At 61.6% G+C, this 26,195-nt stretch overlaps 6 protein-coding genes across 12 annotated transcripts; 1 reads left to right on the top strand and 5 right to left on the bottom strand.

Annotated features, from left to right (window-relative positions):
* The first annotated feature begins 27 nt into the window (after nucleotides 1-27).
* PRPF19 (pre-mRNA processing factor 19) lies at nucleotides 28-3,877 on the top strand. Its single transcript, XM_040066380.2, has 16 exons — nucleotides 28-188; nucleotides 343-492; nucleotides 691-767; nucleotides 839-980; nucleotides 1,073-1,146; nucleotides 1,240-1,302; nucleotides 1,389-1,430; nucleotides 1,518-1,592; nucleotides 1,714-1,789; nucleotides 1,945-2,054; nucleotides 2,194-2,349; nucleotides 2,427-2,496; nucleotides 2,692-2,777; nucleotides 2,967-3,137; nucleotides 3,241-3,346; nucleotides 3,437-3,877. The coding sequence occupies exons 1-16, from the start codon at nucleotides 170-172 to the stop codon at nucleotides 3,532-3,534; spliced, it is 1,515 nt and encodes a 504-aa protein (XP_039922314.1). The 5' UTR covers nucleotides 28-169; the 3' UTR covers nucleotides 3,535-3,877.
* A 130-nt stretch (nucleotides 3,878-4,007) lies between these two features.
* Nucleotides 4,008-8,208, bottom strand: ZP1 (zona pellucida glycoprotein 1). The gene is made up of 12 exons (XM_040066523.2): nucleotides 8,049-8,208; nucleotides 7,763-7,884; nucleotides 6,208-7,690; nucleotides 5,968-6,111; nucleotides 5,699-5,883; nucleotides 5,440-5,537; nucleotides 5,158-5,285; nucleotides 4,900-5,089; nucleotides 4,669-4,819; nucleotides 4,367-4,451; nucleotides 4,165-4,286; nucleotides 4,008-4,077 (listed from the first exon to the last, which is right to left on the bottom strand). The coding sequence occupies exons 1-11, from the start codon at nucleotides 8,206-8,208 to the stop codon at nucleotides 4,168-4,170; spliced, it is 2,865 nt and encodes a 954-aa protein (XP_039922457.1). The 3' UTR covers nucleotides 4,008-4,077; nucleotides 4,165-4,167.
* A 1,519-nt stretch (nucleotides 8,209-9,727) lies between these two features.
* LOC120753731 (acyl-coenzyme A amino acid N-acyltransferase 2-like) lies at nucleotides 9,728-11,749 on the bottom strand. The gene is made up of 3 exons (XM_040066400.1): nucleotides 11,116-11,749; nucleotides 10,504-10,706; nucleotides 9,728-10,315 (listed from the first exon to the last, which is right to left on the bottom strand). The coding sequence occupies exons 1-3, from the start codon at nucleotides 11,669-11,671 to the stop codon at nucleotides 9,728-9,730; spliced, it is 1,347 nt and encodes a 448-aa protein (XP_039922334.1). The 5' UTR covers nucleotides 11,672-11,749.
* Nucleotides 11,750-12,735: 986 nt separating this feature from the next.
* On the bottom strand, nucleotides 12,736-14,833 carry CCDC86 (coiled-coil domain containing 86). Its single transcript, XM_040066505.2, has 4 exons — nucleotides 14,475-14,833; nucleotides 14,044-14,173; nucleotides 13,660-13,734; nucleotides 12,736-13,128 (listed from the first exon to the last, which is right to left on the bottom strand). The coding sequence occupies exons 1-4, from the start codon at nucleotides 14,831-14,833 to the stop codon at nucleotides 13,009-13,011; spliced, it is 684 nt and encodes a 227-aa protein (XP_039922439.2). The 3' UTR covers nucleotides 12,736-13,008.
* A 110-nt stretch (nucleotides 14,834-14,943) lies between these two features.
* Nucleotides 14,944-19,795, bottom strand: LOC120753784 (membrane-spanning 4-domains subfamily A member 15-like). Of its 3 annotated transcripts, none has more exons than XM_040066481.2 (7): nucleotides 19,313-19,795; nucleotides 16,665-19,234; nucleotides 16,357-16,476; nucleotides 16,093-16,149; nucleotides 15,435-15,590; nucleotides 15,203-15,322; nucleotides 14,944-15,065 (listed from the first exon to the last, which is right to left on the bottom strand). In XM_040066481.2, the coding sequence occupies exons 2-7, from the start codon at nucleotides 16,827-16,829 to the stop codon at nucleotides 15,057-15,059; spliced, it is 627 nt and encodes a 208-aa protein (XP_039922415.1). In that variant the 5' UTR covers nucleotides 16,830-19,234; nucleotides 19,313-19,795; the 3' UTR covers nucleotides 14,944-15,056. The 3 variants fall into 3 exon arrangements, with proteins under 3 accessions (XP_039922415.1, XP_039922413.1, XP_039922414.1); XM_040066479.2 differs by having other exon boundaries at nucleotides 14,968-15,322; nucleotides 16,665-17,102; nucleotides 18,075-19,234; XM_040066480.2 differs by having other exon boundaries at nucleotides 14,968-15,322; nucleotides 16,665-17,053; nucleotides 18,075-19,234.
* Nucleotides 19,796-21,431: 1,636 nt separating this feature from the next.
* Nucleotides 21,432-25,016, bottom strand: LOC120753790 (membrane-spanning 4-domains subfamily A member 12-like). Of its 5 annotated transcripts, XM_058420986.1 has the most exons (8): nucleotides 24,788-25,016; nucleotides 24,322-24,614; nucleotides 23,318-23,437; nucleotides 22,962-23,018; nucleotides 22,720-22,851; nucleotides 22,275-22,388; nucleotides 22,102-22,185; nucleotides 21,432-21,859 (listed from the first exon to the last, which is right to left on the bottom strand). In XM_058420986.1, the coding sequence occupies exons 2-8, from the start codon at nucleotides 24,349-24,351 to the stop codon at nucleotides 21,839-21,841; spliced, it is 558 nt and encodes a 185-aa protein (XP_058276969.1). In that variant the 5' UTR covers nucleotides 24,352-24,614; nucleotides 24,788-25,016; the 3' UTR covers nucleotides 21,432-21,838. The 5 variants fall into 5 exon arrangements, 4 of the variants coding, with proteins under 4 accessions (XP_058276969.1, XP_039922425.1, XP_058276970.1 ...); XR_009207930.1 differs by lacking the exons at nucleotides 24,322-24,614; nucleotides 24,788-25,016 and adding an exon at nucleotides 23,643-23,792 and having other exon boundaries at nucleotides 22,275-22,381; XM_040066491.2 differs by lacking the exons at nucleotides 24,322-24,614; nucleotides 24,788-25,016 and adding an exon at nucleotides 23,643-23,792.
* Between the last annotated feature and the right edge of the window lie 1,179 nt (nucleotides 25,017-26,195).

Below are 26,195 nucleotides of genomic sequence, written 5' to 3'. Positions count from 1 at the left end.
CTTCCGGCGGCGGCGGCGGCGCCCGCGTGAGCGCTCGGGAGCGGCGCGGGGGCCGCGCGCGCCAACCGGAACCGGAACCGGGACCCCGGACCGGAAAGGAGAACCGGAAACAGCCTCGGAAGGACCGCGGCGGCCGTAACCGGAGCGCCGCGACCGCCCGGCTTCCGCCATGGCGCTCATCTGCTCCAGTGAGTGCGGAGAGAGAGCGGCCGCGGGAGCGTTACCGAATGGGGAATCCCGGGCTGCGGGGCCGGGACAGCCCGGGTCCCCGGGGGATCGTGATGCAGGGGGCTTCCCAAACCCCCGTTCCCGTCCAGTCCCATGCCTCCCTTTCCCCCGTAGTTTCCAACGAGGTCCCGGAGCACCCGTGTGTGTCGCCGGTGTCCAACCACGTGTACGAGCGGCGGCTGATCGAGAAATACATCGCGGAGAACGGCACCGACCCCGTCAACAACCAGCCGCTGTCCGAGGAGCAGCTCATCGACATCAAAGGTGCCGGCCTCGGGGACGCGGCCGCGGCAGCGCTTCTCCCGGGAAAAGCGGCACTCCCGGGGTCGGGAACGGCGGTGCCGAAGCGCTGTGGGGTTTGCTGAGTTGCCAAACTCAGCCGGGAAAGAGAGGGGTGAAGGAGGGGCGGGAGGGCAGGGATACGGAGCGCAGGGATGATCCGTCCACCTCTTTCTCTTCCAGTCGCCCACCCGATCCGCCCCAAGCCGCCCTCGGCCACCAGCATCCCGGCCATCCTGAAAGCCCTGCAGGACGAGTGGGTGAGTGCCCGGGGCCGCTGCCGGGGCCGGCGTCCCGCCGTTCCCCGCCTGACCGCGGCCCTTCCCGGCAGGACGCCGTCATGCTGCACAGCTTCACCCTGCGCCAGCAGCTGCAGACCACGCGCCAGGAGCTGTCCCACGCCCTGTACCAGCACGATGCCGCCTGCAGGGTCATCGCCCGCCTCACCAAGGAGGTCACTGCCGCCAGAGAAGGTGACACCACCGGACGCCAGGCCTTCCTGGGAAGGGGCGCCGGGGATGTGCTGTGTCCCGCTTTTCCCTTTAAACCTGCCGTGTTTTTGCAGCTCTGGCCACGCTGAAGCCTCAGGCCGGGCTCATCGTGCCCCAGGCGGTGCCGTCAGCGCAGCCCAACGCGGCCGTGAGTCCCCTCTCCCCATCCCGCTCCTTTTCCCACGCACTGCGCCTAAATTCCCTCTCTGGAAATTCCCTCCCTTCTCTTTGTGCCACGCAGGGCGCTGGCGAGGCCATGGATCTGGGAGAGCTGGCGGGAATGACCCCGGAGATCATCCAGAAGGTAAGGGCAGCGTTCCCACGCCTTGCCCTCTCCGTCTTCCCCTGGCGGAATTCCCAGTCCGTGCCCACCCTCCTCTTCTCTTCCAGCTCCAAGACAAGGCGACGGTGCTGACCACGGAGCGTAAGAAGGTGAGCGGCTTTATCTGGGGATTCTGGAGGGAGCCAGGATGTGCCGTGCTGCAGTGAAGCCTGATGTCCTTCCCTGTTTTTTTCCAGAGGGGCAAGACGGTGCCGGAGGAGCTGGTGAAGCCGGAGGAGCTCAGCAAGTACCGGCAGGTGGCCTCGCACGTGGTGAGTGCCAGCTTGGGAAAGGGCTGGGAAATGCCCACATGGAGCTGGGAATCGCTTCTTGGTTCCATTGGGGAGCGTTCTGCTGCTTGTGGCCTTAATTTGGGGGTTCTCCCTCGCACAGGGGCTGCACAGCGCCAGCATCCCAGGAATTCTTGCCTTGGATCTGTGTCCTTCCGACACCAACAAGATCCTCACTGGTAAGGGAGCTTTCCTGGGGATTTCCCACCTGGGAGCGGGTCTCTTTCTCCGTGTTTTTTGGAAATTGGGAGGGGGACAAGGGGCACGAGGCAGGTGGATTTGGAGTTGGCTGGCCCCACGCTCCCATCCCAGCGCTTCCCGCTCGGTTTTCCAGGTGGAGCCGACAAAAATGTCATCGTGTTCGACAAGAGCTCGGAGCAGATCCTGGCCACGCTCAAGGGCCACACCAAGAAAGTCACCAGCGTCGTCTTCCACCCATCCCAGGTGCGCCTGGCTCCCTCCTCGCTTCCAGGATGCCTCAAATCCAGGCGTCAGGACCCTCCTCTGGCGGAATCTCCCGCCGGGAGCCCTCGGAGGGGCGAATTCTTCCCGCACCAACCTTCCGGTGCTGTTCCTTGTCTAGGAGTTTGTGTTCTCGGCCTCTCCCGACGCCACGATCCGGATCTGGTCCGTTCCCAACGCCTCCTGCGTCCAGGTGGTGCGTGCCCACGAGGGCTCCGTGACCGGGCTCAGCCTCCACGCCACGGGCGATTACCTGCTCAGCTCCTCGGACGACCAGGTGAGTCCCTGCCCGTCCCACCGGCCCCACCTTTGCTTCCCAGCCCTGCCACATCCAACGCTCTTCTTCTCTCCCAGTACTGGGCTTTCTCGGATATCCAGACGGGCCGTGTCCTCACCAAAGTGACGGATGAGAGCTCTGGCTGTGGTAAGCCTTGGAGTTGATTCTGGGCGTCCCTTGGCTCCTGCAGTTCACGGGAACTCCTTTGGAGGGAGGGTCTTGGTAGCCTTCCCAACGCTCTGGTTGTTTCCTCAACCCCTCTCGAGCCTTCCCAACTTTCCAAATCTTCCCGGCCCTCTTGGGAGTCTTCCCAAGGGTCCGATTCTCCCGCTGTCTCCGCAGCTCTCACCTGTGCCCAGTTCCACCCGGATGGGCTCATTTTTGGGACGGGAACGATGGATTCCCAAATCAAGATCTGGGATCTGAAGGTAAGGGGCTGATGGGAACGTGTGTGGGAAGAGGGGTCTGGGGATCAGCCCAAGGAGCGGGACTTTGAGGAACGCTTTTGGAAGTTCCTCCCAGAACCCCGAGACTCCAGCTCCCGGCGAGCGCAGGGCTGGTTCGGGAGCGGTGCCATGTGCCAGTGCTGAGGTGCCCTGTGACCTCCTTGTCCGCAGGAGCGCACCAACGTGGCCAACTTCCCGGGACACTCCGGGCCCATCACCAGCATCGCCTTCTCTGAGAACGGCTACTACCTGGCCACGGCCGCCGACGACTCCTCTGTCAAGCTCTGGGATTTGAGGAAGCTCAAGAACTTCAAGACGCTGCAGCTGGATAACAACTTCGAGGTGTGCGACGTCCCTTCTCCCCGCTCTGCCCCGGGGCTTGTGGCGTCCCAGAAAAGCCCTTTGGAGCTTTTTTCCAACGCCTCACTGTGGTTCCTCTCCGCAGGTGAAATCCCTGATTTTCGACCAGAGCGGGACCTACCTGGCGCTGGGCGGCACCGACGTCCAGATCTACATCTGCAAGCAGTGGACGGAGATCCTCCATTTCACAGGTGAGGTGTTGTGGGAATTCCCCCCATAGAAGAGCGGGAATGGGACGAATCCGCTCGGAATTGTGACGGCGGGTTGTTTTCCGTCCGCAGAGCACAGCGGTCTGACCACGGGAGTGGCCTTCGGTCACCACGCCAAGTTCATCGCCTCCACCGGCATGGATCGGAGCCTCAAGTTCTACAGCCTGTAGTGGAGCTGGGATTTTTTGGGATTCGGGGTGGGAGGTGGGTGGGATTATCCAGGTGGGATTATCAAGCTCCCCTGTTGTAGCTGTTGGCGCGAGGGAAGTCAGGCGTTGCCTCCCCCCGTGCTTCTCGAATTTATCGTTTAGTTTTTTTCTCCCCAGATTCCGTGTGTTTTCCACCTTTAGGTTTTTTTTGTGCTTGTAACTGGTTTGACAGAAAACCCCGATCTCGGTGTTGGTGGAAGTTTGAGGCCCGGATTGTGTGGAAGGAGGGAGGAAAGGGAGGACTGTGCAGTTTTGTAAGCAGTTACTTGGTTTCAGTATGGAAATAAAGACTTCTTCCCTGTCATCCCAGCTGGAAAGGGCTCCTGTGAAGGGCTGGGGTGTAGCAGGGTGGGAGCTGGGGGGGCTGTGGCTGCTGGAATGGGAATGAGGGACCCTCTTTCCTCCCCTCCCAAGGACAAACCACCCTTAGAGCCGTGCTCTGTGCTAGTTTTATTTTTCCAGCTTTCCCAGAGACATCCGACAGCGTCCAGGTGGGGTCCGGAGCTATGAGGAGGAAGGGGGAGGAGATGGCTTAGAGGGATGAAGGGGTGTTTGGGATGAAGGGATTTTTAGGGAGCAGAAGGCACTCACCCCTCAGCCTCTCTGCTGGGTTCCCCTTCTCTCGGGAGCCTCGGGAAAGACGACGCGTCCCTGGGATATGACTGTCCCCGTGACGTCACCTGTCCTCCTGCCCCCCACGGACCTCCGCACGCCTGTGGGGAGCAGCAGGTTGGCTTGGGAAGAGGGGGACGTGTAGAGCTCTTCCCAAAGCCCTGGAAGCTCCCAGACTCACGTGAGGGCACTCCCAGCTGGCAGGAGGGCCGGCAGGGCTCCGGCTGGGCCAGGTGGCACACGGAGGCGCTGCAGGAGATGTACACCTGGGAGCCGCGGGAATGTCGGCGTCACCCGGGCACCCCCAAAAAGGGTCCCCGAGCCTGAAGGGACCCCCCCAAAGCGTCCCCAAGCCTTGAGGAACGCCCCAAAAGCAGCATCCCAACGGGAAGAGGCTGTGGGCAGCTGGAAGCGGGATCGGTGCTGGGGTGGGTTTGGGAGTGTTGAGATTCCCAACACAGGGATTTGTGGGGATCCCCTGACCTCCCCCTCCAGCACAGCCATTCCGGGGGGCTCCACAAAGGCGAAGGTGGAGATGACGAAGCGCTGGTAGTGGCTCGGGAAGGGCAGCTCCGGAGAGGCCGGACCCATGGGAATCAGCCTTGTCCTGTAGTTGTCCCCTTGGAAGGGACACCTGGGCGGGAGACACGGACACCACATCAGCACAACGAGCTCCCGCCCCTCGCTTCCCCCTTCCAGTCCTTTTCCACTCACCCCTCCACCAGGATGGGCCACTGGGGCTGGGACGTGGCGTGGGGGCCGGGGGAGGCCCAGCAGTGGTGCAGCACCAGCACCAAATTGGGATCCGTCTTCTGGAGCAGCCGGACTTCCACGTAAATGGGGTCCCGGAGCACCCTCACCAGGGGGAAGTCACCCACAGGGTGGTAGGAGCTGTAGGATTCGTCTGCAGGAACGTTGGGAGGGGTTGAGAGTGCTGGGGAGCGGGATGGGGGCGGGATGGGGAGCACTCACCGGTGGCAATCCGCAGCTGCAGCCCCAGCGGGCCCGGCATGGCCAGGGGGGCGGCGGTGGGGGGCACGGCCACCTCCACTCCCAAGGGAAAGAGGTCGCTGGCGTTGTAGATGCACCGAGCTCGGAGACTGGGGAAAAGGGACAGAAAGGTGGGAGACTCCCGAATCCTCCCTCGGCCCAGGTTGTGGGGACACCGCCGGGGCCGTGGCAGGAGCGAGGGTCCGTTTGATCCAAGGGGGAATCCAGGCTCTCCGCCTTGGTTTTTCCGCCCTCTTCCCTTACATGTAGACGCTGTCCCGAGTGATGGAGCCACGGGGGGAACCCTGGACGTCGATGGTGGAGATCAGCTGGTTCTCGTAGATCAGCTTGTCCTCCACCACCTGCGAAAGGAACACCGGGATGGGAAACGTCCTGGGCCATACACGGATCAGGGTTTGAGGCAAGGGGGCAGCACGGGCGTGAGTTCTTTATCCCGAAGTTTTGGAGGGACCGGGCTTCTGAAGTGCCCACCCGGGGGTTCTCCGTGGTTTTCCCGCCCTACCTGGACGGTGGTGCCGCAGTGGGTGACCGGGAAGCGGAACACGACGAAGGCCTCGGAGGCGTGGAGGGGCTCGCATCCCGCCTGGCTGCTGGCCAGCCGCACGCTGTCCAGGTTGTACGGCTGGGCCACCGTTCCCCGCGGGACCACCAGCACGAAGTGTCCCTCCAGCAGGCACTGCACGGTGGCTGCGGCGCCGCGGAGAGGCTCCGGTCACCCTGAGCGCCCCCCGCTCCCAGCGCCGGGGAGGGATTTTGGGACGTGCCTCCTACCGGTATTCCCGTAATAGCAGGGCGTGGTACGGTCCATGTCGTCGTAGCAGCATCCCGCCTGCAGGCATCCATCCCGTCCCTGCGGAGCCACGCAGGGCAGCCGGCCCACCGGCACCTGGCACTGCTCCCGCGTCAGCGGCATCCCTGGGGAGAAGGAGAGGGACGCGGCACGGAATGTGGCTCGGAAAAGCACCTTGAGGCTGTTTCCCTTTGTCCCGGCGTCCCTCCATCCCGTCTTACCTGCCCCCGCCGAGGGGTAGAAGAGCGCTGTGGACTGCAGCAGGCTGGGCTGGGAGTGAATCCCAGAATGCAGCAATCCAGGCTGGGGCTGCAGCCCTGGGCGTCCCAGGCCTGGCTGGGGCTGAGCCTGGAGTCCAGGGCTGATGAAACCCGGCCAGGATGAGAGTCCCGGGGGCACCAAAGCCGGGTTGGGATGGCCGGGATGGAGCAGCTCAGGCTGGCCTTGGAGCCCGGTTTGGGAGTTGGAGTGATGGCTGGGATGAGATATTCCCGGCCGGTTCAGGGGCTGAGCTCCCGGGCGCAGGAATCCTGCTGGAGTCTGAGCACCAGTGGCCATCAAGCCAGGCTGGTTGTGGGACACAAGCCCAGGGCGAATCCCTGGTTGGTTTTGGCGCCTGGGAGGGTTGTGGGATATAAACCCTGGACGAATCCCTGGTTGGTTTTGGCCCCCAGGCTGGTTTTGGAATACAGACCCTGGACGAAATTGCCCTGGTTGGTTTTGGCCCCCAGCCTGGTTTGGGGATACAAACCCTGGACGAAATTGTCCGTGTTGGTTTTGGCCCTGGGGAGGGTTTTGGAATACGGACCCTGGGCGAATCCCTGGTTGGTTTTGACCCCCTGGCTGGTTTTGGAACACGGACCCTGGGCGAATCCCTGGTTGGTTTTGACCCCCTGGCTGGTTTTGGAATACAGACCCTGGACGAATCCCTGGTTGGTTTTGACCCCCTGGCTGGTTTTGGAATACAGACCCTGGACGAATCCCTGGTTGGTTTTGACCCCCTGGCTGGTTTTGGAATACAGACCCTGGGCGAATCCCTGGTTGGTTTTGACCCCCTGGCTGGTTTTGGAATACGGACCCTGGACGAATCCCTGGTTGGTTTTGACCCCCTGGCTGGTTTTGGAATACGGACCCTGGGCGAAGTTGCCCTGGTTGGTTTTGGCCCCCGGGATGCCCCATCCCAGGCTGGTTTGGGGATACAAAGCCTGGATGCAGGTGCCCCGGCTGGCTCTGCGCCCCGGAATGCAGCAAACTGGGATGGTTTTGGGATACGAGCACCGGGCGAAGCATCCCCGGCTGGCTCTGCCCCCCGGGCTGGGGGGAATGCACTCCCGGGCGGGTGAAGGTTCCCTGGATTTGGGCGACAGGATGAACCCCGCCAGGCTGGGACAGAAGCCCCGAGTGAGCCGGACTGGAATGGTGCTGGATCCCAGGGAGCGCTGAGCTGGGCTGGTACTGTCCCACGGTGTGAACCTGCTCCAAGCGGTCTTGGGATGTGAACTGGGATCCCACGAGGGTGAGGGAGGACTCAGAGACCTGGTGGGAGACCAGGACTCCGTTGTCCCGGGCCTGGTCCCGCTTTCCGCCTGGGAGCGTCTCGGAGCCACCTGGCTTGGGGCAGGTCATGTTGACCTCGTAGGAGGTGAGCGGCATCCCGCTGGACAGCAGCTCCTCCAGCTGCACCCGCAGGATGTAGCGGTTCTCCTGCGGGGGGGACACGAGGGACAGTCACCCCCATCCTGCTGGAGGGGACCGCGGAGGGGGCGGGAGCGTCACCTTGAACAGGACGTGGCAGCCCTTGTAGCCGGAGGAGAAGATGACGGAGCCGTCCTCCCTGGAATTCAGCCAGTGGAGGCAGATGGAGCAGTTGGCCACGTCGAAGCGGGAGCCAAACTCGTCTGTGGGGGGGACACCACGGACAGGGTGGGAAGTGACACATCCAGGTGCACGGAAACCCCCCGGGGCAGCAGCAACAGCTCGTCCCATTAGGATACCTCCACCAGGGGGGAATCCCAGAGAAATCCAGCACCCCAAGGGGATTCGGGGAGTCCCCCCCACTCACCCAGAACCTTGAAGCGGACAGAGCGGCCGTGGGGCGGGAAGACTAAAAGCTGCATTCCCAGCTCCCCGCAGTCGTGGCGGTACTGCAGGAGCGCCACGGTGGCTCTGGGCCACGGGGGCAGGAGGAAGAGGAGCAGGAGGAAGGAGCAGCTCCGTCCCATGGCGGTGACAGAGGTGGAGCACGGGGCTCTGCGGTGTGGATTTATATCCAGCCGGCTGGGATGCAGGGGTTGTACCAGGATCAGCTGATCCCGTGGGATGAGCTCTGCCCGGGGCTCCTCGCTCCCGTGCCGCCGGTGACCTCAGTGCCCCAGCCCTGTGGTCACCTCCTGTGGCCGTGTCACGGTGACCAGGGACAAACCAAGCTTATCCCGCGCTTGGAGACCGTCCCAGTGAACAGGGAATGGAAGCGGTGCCGGGCAGGATGCCCAGCTGGATCAAGTTGTCCGGGGGGAAAGGAGGAGGCTGGCATGTGCCCACCTCCCCAGAGCCAGCGGGGACATCTGGACACGCCGCTCCTGGAACAGCCAGGGGACACAGTGGCATGGCCCCGGTGGCGTCTGAGGGACTGGGAATCAGCCGGTTCCCCCAAATCCCTGCTGCGCCTTGGCCGTGCCCTGCTGGCAGTGCCACGGGGAATCCAAAGTCCTCCGTGTGCCTTCCTCCTGCCTCTCTCTCCCCACGCTTCCCTTCTGGGATTTATCTTTACTGCGGCTTGAACCGCATCACCCCTTCCCGCCCTGCCCGCAGGGCCGGTCACGGCCACTCCCTGTCCCATGCCCTGGGCGTGGGAATGGGGTCAGGCCGGCTCCCAGGGGCACAGGGATCCTGGCAGGAGGGCACGGGGAGCCCGGGGCTGGATGCGATTCCCTCAAACCTCCTCAGGAAGCGAGGGCAGCGGCAGGGAGAGCAGTGTGTTCCCAGAGGCAGAGCCGGGCTGATACACGGGCAATATGTGTTCTATATGTGCCCCAGATATGTCCTATACATATATGTTTAATATGTGCTGTAGATGTCCAATACGTCTGAGCTGTCTATCCTGTACATCCCATATGCATCCTATATATATGTCCAATTTATATCTGATACATATTCAGTATCTATGTCCAGTTTATATCCAATATATATATTCCACATGTCCAGAAAATATCCTATATATATCTGATGTATATCCCATCTGTATCCAGTATAAATCCTGTATATATATCCATTTTATATTGATACATATCCAGTATCTATGTCCAGTTTATATCTGATATATATCCTATATATATATATATATATATATCCCACATGCCCACTCTATATCCTGTATATATCTGTTGCTTATCCCGTCTGTATCCAGTATATATCCAGTATCTATGTCCAATTTATATTGGATATATACTGGACATGGATCAGATATGAACTGGACACAGATACTGGATATGTATGTCCAGTTTATATCTGATATATATCCTATATATATATATATATATATCCCATACATCCGATATATATCCTACATGTATCGGATGTGTATCCCACATGTAGCCAATATACATCTGACGTATCTCCCAAAGCCCCGTCCAGTCTTTGTCCCACGCACCACCCCTCAGGAGCACAGGCAGGAGGCGCCAGTGACACTTTATTCCCTGCAGCGACCACCCCGGGGACCCCAACCCCTCTTCCCCCCACCCCTCACAGCTTCATGGCGGCGACCGACCCCAGGTGGAGCTCCAAGAACTTCAGGATCTCCTGCCAGGAATGTTCCTGGGCCCGGGCGTGGGGCTGGGGCTCTCCCCCCCACGCCAGGGGCCTGGGAGTGCCCCGGATGCTGGAGTTGCTGCACAGGGGGGATCCGGGGGGCTCGATCAGGTGCCCGGCGCCGGGGTAGGACAGGATCCTGCCGCTCTCCGGCGGCATCCGCGCCAGGGCCAGCTCGGCGAAGAGCTTGCTGTTGAAGCTGCGGTCGGCCTCTCCCACCACAAACAGTACCTTTCCCCGGATCTTCTCCACCGGGATGGCCGAGGCGCGGTAGGCGGGATCCCGGGGGTCGGCGAAGATGGCCGAGTTGTCCATGGCTCCCAGCTCGGTGAACAGGACGCGCTCGGTGTAGTAGGGAATGGGAGGGATGCGCAGCTCCTTGTAGACCAGCGGGTTGCCGTGCATGAAGGCCGTGCCGTTGATCCACACCGTGGCCACCACCTGCGGCAGGAAGGTGGCCATGGCCAAGGCCACCTCCGCACCCTTGGAGACGCCCACCACGCCCAGGCCGGGGCCTCGGACCTGGAGAGAGAGGAAGCGGAGCCGGGTGGGATAACGCACAGGGATAACGCGTTTACTGGGGCATCATCCTGCTCACCAGGATGAGGATGTCCCCAGGACAACCCCTGGTCACCTGGATGCCCGGCTCACCACGTTGTCCCCAGCCCGTCCTGGCTCACAGGTGCTTTCCTCCACGCTCCGGGACTCACCTTGGGATGCTGGAGGAGCAGCTCGGCAGCCTCCTCAAAATACTCCAGGTCCAGCTGGGCCAGGACTCGGGGCAGGTCGTCGTAGGCGAAGAAGGCGAGGGCCAGCACGGCAAAGCCCCGGCTGGCCAAGAGCCCCGCCCGGAACTCAATCAGCCCCCCCGCACCCCCAAACAGGTCGATGATCCCAGGGAAGGGGCCCGGACCTGCAGGGAGACAGGGAGAATGTCAGGGATGGGTGGGGAGCCGCCGGTGCTGTCCCGTATCCCGGAGGTCCCACCACTGGGCATCCCTGCTGGGGGACACGAGGTCCTGGGGGTCCCGATGCCGGGCATCCCAAGATCCCGAGGTTTGGTAGCTCTCAAGGATCCCAACTCTGGGCATCCCAGGGATCCCAACTTTGGCCATCTCAGGGCTGGACAGCCCAGGAATTCTATGGTTTAGCATCCCAGTGTTGTTTCCCAGGTGCCCCGATGCTTGACATCCCCAGGCTCCTGAGCTCCAGTATCAGTATCCCAGGCTCCCAAGGTTCGGTATCCCCAAGGGAATACTGTCTGGGAATCCCGGGGGTGCCGAAGTTCGCTATCCCGGAAATCCCCGCTCCCCAGCGCTCACCAGGCGGCAGGAATAGGGCTCCACGGACCCTTCCCTCGCGGACGGGCACCCGCTGCACTCCGGGCCCCACGTACCACCGCTCGGCCTCGCAGGATCCCAGCGGCTGCTCCCGGGGATCCGCGCCCAGGCAGAGCCCGTCGAACACTTCCAGCCGGACGCGGAAGGGGCTGCCGGCCACATCCCGCTTGACCAGCCGTCGGAAAAGGCTGTCGGGCTGCAGGAACCAGAAGAGCCCCATGGGCCAAACCCCGGAGTAGCTGCCCCCCAGGGCGGCGTGGAGCCCGGGATCCACCTCTCCCGCTCCGTCGGCGCGGAAAAAGGCGCGGGATTGGAAGCAGTCGCCCTGCTCGTCCTTCAGCCATGCCCGCAGGGTGACGAGCTGGGACGGGGACAGCCCCCGCACCCGGATCTGCACCGGCCGGTCGGCCAGCGAGGCCTGCGGCGTCACCGTCACCTCCACCATGGCGCACCTAGGAGCGGGAATCACCCTGAGTGTCCCACAGGGATTGCCACGCCCAGGAGGAGGCCGGGGCCTGGCCCCAGGGACCCCCAGCATGGGGTTTGTGCTCCAGAGTGTTCTGCTGGCATCCCTCCTTCCCTCTCCCACCTGCCCGTGTCCCCCATCCCTTCGTGATCCCTGTCCCTCCTCTACTGGTCCTTGTCCCCTCCTTCCGTGATCCCCATCCTCATCCCCTCACCCCAAACCCCCGCTCCAAAACTCACCTGTCAGCTGGGACACCCCTTTTTCCATGTGTCTCCCAGCCCCGGCATTCCCAGCACCCACCGTCTCCTCTCCTCCTCCTCCTCCCCACCCCGGGGCCGGAGCAGGGTGAGGATCCAGGGGTTCCGAGTCCCACGATCCCGTGCGCACCCCGCTCCCTCTGGGAGCGGCACGGCAGGCCGGGAACAGGGATGTTGGCCCCAATCCAGGCCTGGGAGGAGACACGCGGTTCTCCCACATCCGTCCCACCAGGAAATCAGCCCCCGAGGGCCCGAGCTTCCCTTTCTCTTACCCCTCTGGGCGAAGCCTGGGCCGTGGGCTCCCCGCGCAGGGAGAGGCTCGAGGATTCCTTGGCAATCATTAACCCGGGAATGGCGAGGGCAGAGCCCTCCTGTCCCATGACCCCGCGCCCTGCTGGCACCACCGGCCGCGCCTCAGAACTCCAGCCCGTCCTCGCTTTCCCTGGACGTGGATGGGACACCCCATCCCAATTCTGAGGGGCCCTCCCAAATTGTCACGCCAGGGTGAAGCTCCAGCATTCCCATTCCGGGGCCTCACACCGATTCCTGCGGTCCTGTTTCCCACCCAGTGCACCCCTTTGTCCCCCCCATCCCTCCCCAGGAATGCAGAAGGGGGCGTTCATGGACCAAGAAAAACCGGGAATGTTGAGAAATTTCCAACTTCCAGTCCCTGCCAAATTCCCAGCGTTGCCCCCCACAGGAGGGTGTGCGACACCGTGCCCCCCCTCCTTGCTGAAAGATTCCAGGGCTCGTTCCTAACGGAAATTCCCTCTTTGGAGAAAGGAGAGCTGCAAGGAATGAGGGGCCACGGCCCACTCCAAGGCTAGGAAGGCCCCAGCTGGAGCCACCAGCTGCCAGAGCCACTGGAAGCGAATCTGCTTCAGTTCCTACTCATTTTTATCAGGAAAAGGCAAATTTGGGAAAGCAAAGTTCTGTTCCAGCCTCTGGCACCGGCCGCATCCCGATTCCGCAGGAACTGGGGGATCCAGCAGCCGGTTCCTGTGGAACACACCCCCTCAGCTCTGTCCCGTTGTCTGTCCAACACTGAGGGGGTCCTGGCAGCGATTCCTGCCTGGCGAGCTGAGGGAAAAACTCCTGGAAAGGAGCAGGAGGCACAGGAACCCCGGCTGCGGCAGTATCCCGACTCCCGCCTCATTCCGTGGCTGTGCCGCGCTTCACGGGCGTCTTCTGGAGCAGGGCCAGCGTGTCCCGCTTCTCCACCCGCCTCAGCTGCTTCTTCTTGGCCCTCTTGAGCTTCAGGGGGTTCCGGATCTGGGGAAGGGGAAAACAGAGGGGATTTCACGGAACCGCAGGAGCCTGGAATGGTTTGGGGTCCCTGGAAGGGATGGGATGATCCAGTTCTGCCTTCCACTAGCGCAGGCAGCCCCAAGCCCTGTCCTGGAGCACTTCCAGGAACAGAGCAGAAGGTGGGAAGGAGGCAGGACAGGCACAGACGGCTCCCAGCCTGCCACCACCAAGGATTCTAGGAGGGGATTTATCCCAAAACAAATCCCACCCACAGGCGAGGCCCTCACACCTCCCAGATCTCTTCCTGATGGAAAAGCCACGATTTTCCCACAGGGATCCCCATCGGTTCCACCTTTCCCTTGCTCCACCACCCCGTTGTCCCTCAGTTGTGGTGTTCCCGAGCTTGGGAGAACACGGAGACAATCTCCCAACATCCTCCAAAGATGGAGACAGGGAGAGGAACTGGAGCAAGCGGGAGGCTGATGATCCCTCCACAGGGGGCTGGAGGCTGTGGGGCGCTCCCAGCGCTGTTCCCAGCCGGCAGAGGGGACTCACCACTTGGACGATCTCGGCTTTCCGCTCGTTTTCCAGGCGCCGCTTCAGGTTTTCCTCCCGCCGCCGCTTCTTTTCCTGTGGGGAGCGGCACCGAAACATTCCCTGCGGGTCCCTTCCTCCGGGATCAAACCCAAAGCAGCGCCGGTGCCCACCCAAGTGTGAAATCTGTCATTCCAGCAGATTTTCCAGCCCGGGTGAGGCTGGAATCGACCCAGGGAGTTTATTCCGAGTCAGTGACTTGGAGCATGTGACCACCAGTGACTGGATTTGGCCCCGGGACAGGGAATTCTCCATCCCAGCTGCCCTTTTTTCCCTGGGCTCTGCCAGAGACTTGGGATCGTGCTTGGGAAAGACCCGAATTCTCCAGCTCCTGAGCCCCGTTACCTCTTTCTCCCTCTGCTTCGCCTCCTCCAGCTGCCGTGCCAGCTCCTGGACCATCTTCCTCTCCTGCCTCTCCTTCATTTTCCGTGCCCAGGATGTGCGGAGCGCCTTGTCCTGGATCATGTGGGAGAACCTGGGCGGCCACACGGGAGGTGTTGGCTTCCAAAAAACCCAGCCGGGGCCCACTCCAGCTGCTCTCCAGAATTCCACGGAGCTCTGCCCACCTCGGAGCATCCCACGGCATCCCCTCCAAGCCATCCCTGCCACGCCTGGATCCTTCCTAAAGCCCATGGATACCCTCGGAACACCCTCACAAAGCCCCCGAGAGCCCCCCAAACAATCCTGTCCCCCTCAAAATTCCCCCAGACCTCATGACCCCCCAAACACCCCTTCTGCAGCCGAGCCCCCCCCCAAATCCCTGCCTCCCTTCTCACCTCTTCTTCCCGGGATCCTTCCACACCCGTCCCGACTTGGGCTTGCCCCGCGGGATGGCCACCACCGCCTCCTGCCGCTTCTTGCCGCCTTTCCGCCGCCGCCGAGCCGCGGCCGGAGCCGGAGCGGAGGCGGCCCCGCTGGGCTCCCCGGGGATCGCTCCCGGTCCCGATGGCGGGGCGCCCCCGTTCTCCCCGTCCATGATCCACGCGGGCCCGCCGCGTCGCGGAGAGATGACGTCAGAGCCGCGCTCCCCCCCAAGCGCGAAGCCAGCGAGCTTCCCTGGCCGCCATCTTTGTATTGGGCAATACCCTCCGCGCACGGTAGCGGCCGCCATCTTGGTGCCGGGCACGGCCGCCATCTTGGCGCCGGGCAGCACCGCCCACCAACGTGGCCGCCGAACTCCCCCAAACACACCCGGGACAACCCCCCCCTCCCGACACATCCCGAATCCCGAGTAACCCACGGAGACACGCGCGGGCTGGGCGGGGGGAGAGGCCTTTATTGGGGACCGAACACGCTGTGTGCATCCCAGGGGGCTCCGGTACCAGGGATGCAGCAGCACGTGCGGGGCTCGGCCGTGGCTACAGCGCCTGGGAAAGCAAAACCAGGGGAATCCAGGGGAATCTCTGGGAGGCGCTCAGGAACGCCCGAATTGTGGCGGCCCTCCGGAGGAAGGCAGGGGTGGGCCAGCGTTCCCGGGATCCCCGCGGATCCCCGCCTCCCTCACCAGCTGGGTGTATGTGTGCTGCCGGACCGTGTCGTATCCGAACGCCAGAACCGCCACGGCCGCGCAGAATTCCAGCAGGCCGAGGAGCACCGAGATGGAATCCAGCCCGTTGCTCAGGATCTGCAAGGAGGAGGAGAACGGGAATATCCCAGGCATCCACCGCCCCGGACAAGATCCCCGAGCACCCCACGCAGAAACTCGGATTCTCCCTCCCAGTCCCGGGTGTCCATACCTTGCCGTGCATGTTGAGGCACCATTCCGGGCGGACCTGGAAGGGCTTGGGTTTCTCGCAGCCGGGGATGTTCCGGGTGATGGCCGTGCCGTGGATCCCGGTGGCCACCAGTGTGCCCAGGACAACGCCCACGTTGACCACGCAGCAGGTCTTGACCTGCGGGAAGCACCCGGTGACACGGACCCCGGGAAGGGCTGCTTCCCACATGGATCATGCAACTGGAATCAAAGATCTCCTGGAGAAGCTGCCCAGTTTTGTCCCACTCATCCCACAGTGATTCCAAAAGCCCTGGGGGTCTCCTGGACCTTTTATCTCCCTCGTCCCACAGTCATTCCAAAGCCACAAGGGTCTCCTGGACCTTTCATCCCCAACATCCCACAATAATTCCAAAGCCACAAGGGTCTCCTGGACCTTTCATCCCCGACATCCTACAATAATTCCAAAGCCACAAGGGTCTCCTGGACCTTTTATCTCCCTTATCCTACAGTGTCCCTGACTCCCATCCTGTGCTCCATCGGGGAGAGTGGGGCATTTCCCAAGAGGGAAACTGGCCTGTGGATCCCGTGGGATGAATCCAGGCTGTGGAGGGGTCCTGGCAGCTGCTGGAAGGGACATAAGGAATGGGGGGACACGTTGTCCCTCCCAGCCTGGGTCTTACCAGCACGGGGCTGTCTCTTCTTTCACTTTCCACCAGCAACGAGCCCGAGACCAGGAGCTACTTGGAAAACAGCGGGAATAGGTGTCAGCAGCAAGGCACCCTTACCTGTCACCCTTCCTGCTGCCCCTCCAGCTGGGAATTGGGGTTCAGGGGTGCTTGAACACCCCGGAATGGCGGGGAGCCAGTGGAGAGCTGGTGACCCCGGGATACTGTCCCCAGCCCACCAGGACTCCCTGAGATTCCCACGTCCTCATCCCAACTTACCAGGACCCCCAGCCAGAAGAGGACCCCGCTGGCCACGGGGAGGGAAGGGTTCCTGTGCTCCGACAATGTCAGGATGATCCCAAAGCAGATGTGGACGATTCCGGTGAAGATGTGGATGGTCTGGGGAAGGATGAGGGACAGAGATCCTGATCCCGTTGCTGTGAGACGCATCCCACCCCAATCCCATGTCACAGCGTCAGGAAGGGACTGGGAGAGGCGCCGGTCCCACCCAGGCAGGGAGAACCTCCGGCAGGAAAATCCCTGCAGATCCCCAATCCCTGCTGGGACCCTGGAAGGCCACGTCTCACCCCCAACACCTTGGGATGCGCCCTCCGGAAGCCTTGTGTTTGGAATGACGTCTTGGCAGGTGCCTGGGAGCCTGAGGCCAGCTGGGCCGCCCGCGGATCCGTGGCCGGGATCACCTCCGTGATGATCCTCACGCTGCCGGCATCCGTCACCGTGGTGGTCGCCATGGCCTGGGAACCAGCCCAGGGAGATGAAGGAATTCCCGGGTGCCTTCCTCCTCCTCCTCCTCCTCGCTGCGGTCCCTTTGCTGTCCAAAATCCCCGGGAGGTGCCGGCCAGGCAGGGACACGCTCCCGCTGCCCTTTGCTCCCTGCGGGAAGCTCGCTCATGGAATTCTCGTCAGGGCCCTCTTGCTCAATGAGGCGGCTTTGCCAATGGAGGCTCCCAAAATCCTGCAGGGGAAGAGGGAGGGGCAGGGAACCCCTCCCCGGGCTCCACAGCCTTGGGAAGGGTTGGATGCTTTTCCTTTGGAATGCTCCAAGACCCCCTTTCCCAGCATCCAGCGAGTCCTCTCCATCCCAAATTGTGGATGCTTTGCTTGGGAATCGCTCCTGCAATTAGCTCGGTACCTGACGAGGTGTTCGTAACCTGACCCTGCCCACTTCCCAGGAAAAACCCGGATCGAGACAGGAAACTTCATAAACCCCAGTGTAAAGGAAGCTCCCTTTTTGCCATTTTTGGGAATTCTCCCTCCTCCATCCCTGGGGATTTACTCCCAGCAAGGACACACATTCAGGGTTCCCCGGCCGTCTCTGTTGGGAGCCAGCGGGAAAGGAGATGCTGGCATTTATGATGGGAAATGGGAGCTCAGGCTGGGAATGGAGCCACCACACACGGCAAGGGGATCCCGAGGGATTCAAAGGCCCCTTCCTGCCTCCATCCCTCCCTCCTCCCAGAAAAACAGCCATGGCCTTTACTCCAGGAGCATTGGGATACCCCATGTCGACATGGAAGACCCCCCTCTGCCAGGTTTCCTGGAGGTCTGATGTGTGCAAGATAGGAGTTTCCTGGTGGAACGGGAATTTTTAGGTCTGGGATTCTGGCATCACCTCTCTCTCTCTGCCTGGGGAAGGACAGGACCCTCCAGCTGACGATTTCAGGAGCAGGTGGAGCAACTTGTGGAAGGTTTTTTTTTTTTTCCTTCCCTCTGGCTGTAGAGGGAGCTGAGAGGCCGCGTTTGGAAGCACCGCGCTTCCAGAGCTCGGGAGAGGCTTCCAGCCCTGGAGCCGGCTCGAAACAACCTGGGCCAGTGGGATGTGTCCCTGCCCATGGCTGGATGATCCTTAAGGTTCCTTCCATCCCAAACCATTCCAGGATTCTGCGCCCTCCCCGTGCTCCCACACACCAGGGAACGGAACATTCCCTCCAAACCGGCCTAAACCGTATCCCAAAAAAAGAGCTGGAAGAACAGACCTGGAAAGCAAAGAGCAGCGACTCACGTCTCCATCCCAGCTCCAATGGCATTCCTCCATCCCACCCGTGACCTTTCTCCATCCCGCATCCCTGATGGAAGCGTGCACTTGGCCTTGTAAAGGGCCGCATCTGGCGGCACGGCTTTCCAGGAAAAACACGGACATGGATGAGATTCAGCCTCTTCATCACATTCCTGATGCCTCAGAGCCTTTAATTCCTGCTGGTGCCTCGTCCCTTCTCAACACTCCAATCCTAACAATCCCAGGGATCTCGTTCCAGCCCTGGGAAGGAACACTTGAGCCCCCGTGGAAATTCCGGGATCCCCTCTTTAGCCTTTAGGCAGCCAGGGTATCCTCCGCCATTATCCACGGCTCACATTCCCAGCCAAAACCACCCTACACGGTGGATTTCCTCCCAAATCCGCCTTTCCAGATTCCTACAGCATTCCTCAAGTTCCAGCCTTGCAGCCAGAAACAGCCATGACTGCCCTCATCCCCCCAAAATCCCGCTTTCTGAACGAGTTATCCATGAAAAACAGCGCTTCCCCCCTTTGGAAATAAACCCAGGTCCAGCTGGGGATGGCAGGAGCCCAAGGTAGGACGTCGGGATTTGTTTTGGAAGCGGATTCCAGAGGAGGTGAAGCTTTGAAGCAGATGCAGGGAAGCAGCAAGGCCGGGCGGTGGAGCTTTCCAGCCTTTCCTTCGCAGGATTTTTTTTTTTTGGCTTTGTAGATATATACAACACATTCCTTGGATATTAATGTTCGTTTTCCTATTTTCTAGGACAAGTTTTGGACAGGGGAAGCCTGGCTGGATGCTCGGGAGGGGATCAGCGAGACCCTCCCAAATTCCCTCCCACGGGCACAGGACAAAATTTATGAGCCTGGTGGAACCAAAATTCTTTTTCCAGCCCCAAAATTCATGAGGGTTTTTTTTTTCCCAAAGAAAATAGATTACGATGGAGAAAAGCCCTCCGTAGAAACTTGCTGCTTCCTGGGACAAACTTTATATCCCCATAAAAATACCAAAAGTCAACATTTAGCTTTGTTTCCAGGTGTTTCTGCTTCCCACAGGGCTCTTTCCGTGCTGATTCCAGAAGGAAAGTCATGTTTTCTGGGAGAGGTTTCGGGTTTTTTGGCTTTAAACGTCCCAGCGTCTGTCCTGGATTAGAGAATCCAGAGCCAGGAGCGGGCAGGAGGTTGGGAAGGGGGCATTGCTGCCTGCTGGGGTGATCCATACCTGGCATTTGGGACACGGTGACATCACTCCCAAACCATGTCCCAGATGTGTCCGTCAAGCCCTGCACGTGACATTCCAGCCTTTGATCCGCTCGTTCCCAGGAGGACTGCTGAAGCTGCAGAAAAGTTCCAGTAATTCTCCAGGGCTTCACCGGCATTGACTTCCATCGGCAATCCTGGAAGGGGACCTTAAACACTTCCAGGGATGGGGCAGCCACAGCTTCCCTGGGAAATCTATTCCAGCTACCTCCACACCCTCACAGGGAAGAATTTCCTCCCAATATCTCATCTAAACCCACCCCCTGACAGTAGGAAGCCGTTCCCCCTTTTCCTGGCACTCCAGGCTCTTTTCCAAATTCCCTCTCCAGATCTCTTGGGACACCTTTAGGTGCTGGAAGAGTCTCCCATGTTCTCCTTTCCAGCTCCTCCAAGGGTTTTTGTTTTCCTCAGGGATCATCACCAGCAGGGACACAAAACTCTGTGGTCCCCGTCGCCTGCTATTCCCAACTCCTGGAAGTCCACACTCCCCCACCCAAGGCTGCAAATTCCCGCCTAAAAATAAAAAAATATTTTTAAAAATCCCACATTCCCTTAGAGCCCTAAACACTCATTCCAGCGTTTTCAGGGAAAGCCACACCTAAACGCCGGGACAACTCTGGGAAAACTGCCCCTGATAGCGATGGAAGGGGAGGAAGCCTCCTTCCCAGGAAACCGCCGCGCTGGGAAAGCACAGAGCTTGGATGGGAGGCGGGATGGCTTCGTGGTGGTCCCCAGGGAGCCGGGAGAGGTCGGGATGCTCCGGAGCAGCAGGTGAGGAGCCAGAGCCGTAATGGGTTGTGGCCACGGGATGAGCAGAGACAGCCTGTTCATCCCGCTCCCAAAATCCCTGGGGCTTTTCCTACTGATCGGGCTCATTATTTTTTCAGAGCAGGGAACAGAAATAACTGTCAGGGAGTGAATAATCCATGAGGCTTTGGCTGAGCAGCCTGAGCGTCGTCAGGGAGCACGGAAAGGAGAAGGAAAACACTTAAGTCACCCCAAAAAACCTAAGGGAATATTCGAGGAGGAGGTCACTGATCCCACTCTGGTGCTGGAGGGGGAATTTGGGATGTATTCTGCTCCCCGCACCCCCCCGAATTAAGAAGATCCTCCCACAGGGTGCTGGGAACTCACCAGGACGTTCCCACCCCGTGGAAAACCCACACTGGGGGCTCTTTCCTCACCTCCATCCCACCTTTCCATTTCCATGAGCTTGGGACGCTCCTTAAATAACTCGATGCCGCTGGATGCTCATCGCCGCCTCGTTAAATCCAGCGGCATTCCCACGGACACAGCCTAATTAAGGGCGGCCCCATAAGGGCTGACAAACCCAGTCCAGCTCAAAATTACCCCGGAGCCCTTTCCCTTCCCTGAAAACAAAGGGCTGTTTAGGAATTGCTGCACAGGATGAGGCTTGGGAGCAGCCCTCAGCTCCACTCCCGCCACCCGGGATGGTGGGAACAGGGAGCACGTGGCACCGGTGTCCCCGTGTCACCCCACAGAGCAGCTCCAGCTTCTCCGGTGGCGGAAGAACCGGGATGCGCTGGCGTCACCGGCATCGCCGCCGGCTGTCCGGCTGCTCCGGCCGAGCTAAATATAGCAGGACTGCGCCGGAATGCGGGGAGTGGGAGGGGGTGCTGGGGAGCAGAATTCCCTCCGGAGACCAGCTACCCTGGTTTAGAGGGTAGAATTCCAGCAGGAGAGGGGATTAGAGGGGCGGAACTCCCTCAGGCGAGCAGGTGCTGAGGGGTTTATGGGGAGAGATTTCCCTCAGGGTCAGGTACTGGGGGTGTAGGAGGACGGAATTCCCTCAGGAGAAGGGTTTTGAGGGGCAGGATTCCCTCAGGAGAGCAGGCACTGGGAGTTTTGAGGAGCAAAACCTTTCCTTGGGAGCTGGTGCCAGGGGTTTTAGGGGAGCAAAATTCCCCTCGGGGAAAGCAAGCAGGTAGCAGGAGTTCAGGGCAGGCAGAATTCCCTCAGGAGAGAGCAGGGATCCCTAAATCAGGCAGGATGAGCCTCTTTCCTGAGGGACAGCAGCTCTGTGAGGGGGAAGTGTAGCTCCCATGCTGAAAATTCCCAAGTTGAGGAGACACAAGCCCGGAGAGAGCATTTATTCCCGAGATAAAATGAAGCCGACGGGGGACGAGCCGAGGTAGATGCTCCAGTGACCCGCCCGACTCCCGGCACACGTCGGGCTCACTCCAAACCACCAGACCGCCAGGAATTCCTGAACCCCAACGTGAGCGAACCCCAGCATCCCAGCAGGGATTGACAGGCAGGAATTGCCCAAGATTCCCACCTGGAGAAGCCCCTTTCCACAGCAGCCAGCAAGTGGAGCCCCTCAGACCATGCCCAGGGAATTTGGGGGAGTCCCTGGCTTTTGGGGGGGGACCAGCACATCCCAGGCAGCAGCACAGTGGGAGGAGGATGCCGTAGCCCTGGGATTTAGGAGCGATGGAGGCAGGATCCCATTCCGACATCCTCGGCATCAGACTTCGGGAGCAGTCAGCTGCAAAGAGAGCGGGAGGTGTTTTTGGAAAGAGGGAAGGATTTGGGGGGACCCCCTCCCCTCCTCCCCAGCACCCACCACCCACGGGAGTTTGGGATCCCCTCCCCGTTCCCAGGGCAGAGGGGTGGATGCTCCGGGATGCTCCCTGGGGATTGGGGTGGGAGGTTTTCCTGGGGAGGGGACGATGGTGGCAGCAGGATGGGGACTGCCGTGCCAGGAGCCATCCCGTTCCCTCGGATCACCTCGGTGTAGCTGGGAGGCTGAGGCAGCTCTGCCGGTGGCACGGCCAGATCCACGCGGGTGGCGCTGGGGACAATCAGCATGGCCTGGGAAACACCGGGATTATGGGAGACGCTGGGATCACTCACGGGAGGCAGCTTCTGGGAGCCGTCCCTGCCACCCCCCTCCATCCTACCTCGTTGGAGCTGAGGCGGGTGGCCCGGCACCAGAAATTGGCGGTGGCCACGGCGATGCAGAATTCCAGGATGGTGAAGATGAGCAGCACGATGGAAATGCCGTTCCCTGCGAGCTCCAGGACGGGGGGAAAACCCCATCAGTACCGCCCAGGAGGGCGAATCCCACACAGGGCAGCGTTCTGTGGGCTCCCCCTTCCATCCCCAATTCTGAGGTCTCACTCCAAGCCCTCCATCCCGCCATTTTTACGGCTCATGGATGCTTCCAGGGGATTGTGACTCATCTCCCGAGGTACCGGCCTAAAATAGGTCGCAGCGGCAGAGGAGAAACCGCCACCCCAACGGGGATTTGGGAAAAGGGCACGACACCCCTCGAGGGCTGGAGAAAAGGCCCAGGGGGAGGGGGGAGGTTCCCACGGGCCGGAATTCCACCAAGTGGGATTTTACCAGGACGAGATAGCTGTAGTAGTTGAAGCTGGAGCGGTAGAGCCCGTTGAGGTTGAGGTCCACGATGAAGGCCACGATTCCCAGGAGCGCGAAGATGGCGCTGATGACGTTCATGGTCTGGCTGCCCTTCACCTGTGGGCGCCCAGGGAGCTTTGGGGGAGGAAGGGGGGGGTGGCAGGCCCCCCCAAAATCCCAGAGGGACACCCCGCCTGCCCCATGGGACCGCTCCGGGGAGAACTCACGGCGCATTCCGTGGGGCTCTTCTCGGCGCCGATGGAGAGGCACCCGGAGATGATGAACTGCAGCAGGAGAGACGGGGCTCAGCTGGCACCGAGGGCACCCCAAACCTGCCCACCCCAAACGGGGCGCGGGGGACACGGTGATGACCCCCCTGCCCTTGTTTTCCCGCTCCTTGGGAGCCGTTCCCGGCGGGAATCCCTTCCAATGGCTGTCCCACCTGCTGGCATCTCCCCCAGCAGCACTCCCTTCCCTGTGGGCATTGCTCCCCGGTGAGATTTTCCCTTCCTGGGGGGCATCCCACCCCCTCCGAGCGTTCTCTTTTCCCGGCGGGAATCCCTTCCCGGAGCCCGGCACTCACCGACACGCCGCCCAGGAAGGGGATCTCTCCGATGACAAAGACGGAGGTGTAGACATTGGTGAGGGTGGTCAGGACGATCCCGAAGCCGATGTGCAGGAATCCCGTCATGATCTGGATGGTCTGGAAGAGCGGGAGGGGCGGGAATGGGGTCAACTCAACTCCCCCCCCGGCCCTCAGAGCCACCCTGGGGATGGAGGAATGCCTTAACCCCAGCGCCTCTCCAGCATCCCCCCCTGAGCGATCAGCAGGAATCCCCCGGGAACGAGCCGAGGGGGGATTCTCCAAGGGTTTCTCCCCCCCCCTCCCCGGACCCCCCCAAACTCACCCCCATGACGCGGTTCTTGCCCTTGGGGAGGGTCTCCGCCGTGTACATGACGGCGCGGCTGCCCAGCCGGAGGCTCCCCATGCCCTGCATGAGGGAGAGCGGGGGGCACCGGGACCCCCCGGAGCAGCCCCGGTCCCCACCGGGGCCGCCCCCGCCCCACCCCGCCACGGCCCGCGCCCATTGGCCGAGCCCCGTGACGTCAGCGGCTGCGGCATCCCCCCACCCCGGGCACCGCCCAGCCCAGGGGGGACACGGGGGGATGGAGGGACGGCACCCCAAAACCCGGGGGGGGCCGGGAAGAAGGGCTGGGAAGATGCTCCATGGGGTCCAGTGGGGGGAAACTCCCAGTGTTCCCCCTCCCCGTTCCGGGCAGGGCTCCAGGACACCGCGTTCCCACCGGGAAGAGCTGCTCATCCCAAACGCACAAGGCGAGGGAGTTAAGGAAATCGGGGTGCCAACCTTCCCCCCAAGCTGCGTGTGTGTCCCTCCCGTCATTCCCACTCCTTTCAGTCAGCTCCGCGCCGCGTTTACAGGAGCGCGGAAAGAGAAAAGGGAAAAAAAAAAAAAAAAAAAAAAAAAAAAAAAAAAAAAAAAAAAAAGAGAGAGAGAGAGAGAGAAAGAAAAAAAAAAATTTAAAAATTTAAAAAATAATAAAAAAAAAATAAAAACCGAAACCAACCCGCAGCGAATTCCTGGAAGAAAAATCCATCAAGGGCCATTAGGCTGCTGCGGCTCCTCCCCGCAGAGCGGGGGGCACGGGCGGGGCGGCGGCGGCACCCGGAGCTGGGCACGATTTCCCCCGGATCTCCTTCCCCAGGATCGGGTGGCCCTGAATACCCGGGATCTGCTCCCACTCGCCGGACGGGAGGCGTAGAGGCGACCCCCACACACACTTTCCCCCCAAAACTGTCTTCATCCCCCATTTTTAGGGCGTCCAGCCCCGAGGAGACGGCTCCAGGCAGAGGAATAAACCTGAAACCAGGGAATAACCAACACCCTGGGAATGAGGGGGGCACGCGGACCACCCCGCACCCCAAATTCACTGAGGACGCCCCTGTACCCCATCCCGATCCGGACAACACCACACCCCCCCGCTCAGAATCCCTCATGGAGAGATCCCATCGTGGGGGTGGCAGGGCACGGACCATGAGAGGAATCCGTGGCTCCGGGAGGGACTCCCGATTTCCCTGGGGCAGCAGCATTCCACAGGGAGGGAGAAGGGGCTGCCACGGCCACGAGTGGAGGATATTCCCGTGCTGGGTGCTGTCTGGGAGGAGTGAGCAGGGGGTCACCGCTCCATCCCTGTTCCCAAGGAGGGCAGACAGAGCCTCCAAACACTCCGAGGCCGGAGCAGCACAAAGCTCCTTCCCCCAGCAGCCTCCATCGGGAATATGGGCGGAGATGAGAGAGGACCTCCCTTTAACTCCGGGGAGGAGGGTGGTGCCCGCGGGTCTCCCAATGGGAAGCTGGGTGGGCCGGGCTCACCACTGGCACCCATGTGGGGCTCGTTTCCATGCCCTCATCCCACCTTTCCCAGCAGGAAACACGGCAAGTCCCTGAGGAGGACCAGCCAAACAGCCCGTGTGCGATCCACGGAATTCCCACCCTGAATCCAAACCCAGCTCTCGGGAAGGAAGGAGCCCTACCCCAGCCCAACCTCAGCTCTTTGGGGAAATGCTGATTTATTATTTTAAACACAGCATCCTCAGAAGCATCTGAGCCGCCAGCAGGGGCCACACCGGGCTCGGAGGGGCTCCCCGGAGATGGGGGAACTCCAACTCCCTTTGCTTCTGCAGGATCTCCGACTCCGAGCACGGGACGTTCCCGTCCGTGGCGCTCCGGGAGCCGCGGGTCGGGCGCCGGCCGCTCCGGGACGCTTCCAGCTCTGCCGCTTTTTCCTGGGAGCTCCTCACCGCGGCAGGCCGGGCTCCCAGCTTGACTTCCAGGCTCTTCCTGGCCACGTGCATGCTGAGGGCTGAGCGCGTCCCGCTGGCACCCGCGCATGCCGGGGAGCAGCACGCAGATCTCTCCGCGGCGTCCTCTCCGTCCGGAGCGTGGCTCTCGGAGGAACGGGGCGACGCTTCCAGCTGCACCAGTCGCTCCCGGGAGCGCCTCACTGGAACGGGCTGGGCTCTCAGCCTGACCTCCAGGTTCTTCTTGGCCACGTGCATCCTCAAGGACGAGGAATACCTCCTCACGCCCAGGGAGCAGCCAGGTCTGTCCCCGGCGTCTTCTGCGTTCGGGGCCTGGCGGCTCTCGCTGAGGCTCTGGGAATGCCGGGGGCTCCCGGAGGAGCTGGAGGAGGCGCAGCAGGGCAGGCGGCCTCGCTCCAGCAGCCGCTCCAGGTCCCGCCACCACTGCTGCCACACCTCCGGGTCCCGCGGGAAGCACGGCCCGGGCCACAGCGGCGTCACCAGGTCCCGCAGCTCCCGGGCCGCCGCCGCGCAGGGGCCGCAGCCGGGGCCGCAGCCGCAGGGCAGGTACGGGCCGCTCCCGGGGGCGGCGGGGCCGCGGGAAGGGCTCTCCTCCTCCTCCTCGGCCGGGGGGGATCCG

The sequence above is a fragment of the Hirundo rustica genome, chromosome 6 (assembly GCF_015227805.2).
Source record: "Hirundo rustica isolate bHirRus1 chromosome 6, bHirRus1.pri.v3, whole genome shotgun sequence".
Classification (NCBI taxonomy): domain Eukaryota; kingdom Metazoa; phylum Chordata; class Aves; order Passeriformes; family Hirundinidae; genus Hirundo; species Hirundo rustica.
Note: the sequence above shows the minus strand (reverse complement) of the source record. Positions and strands in the feature narration are given on the sequence as shown.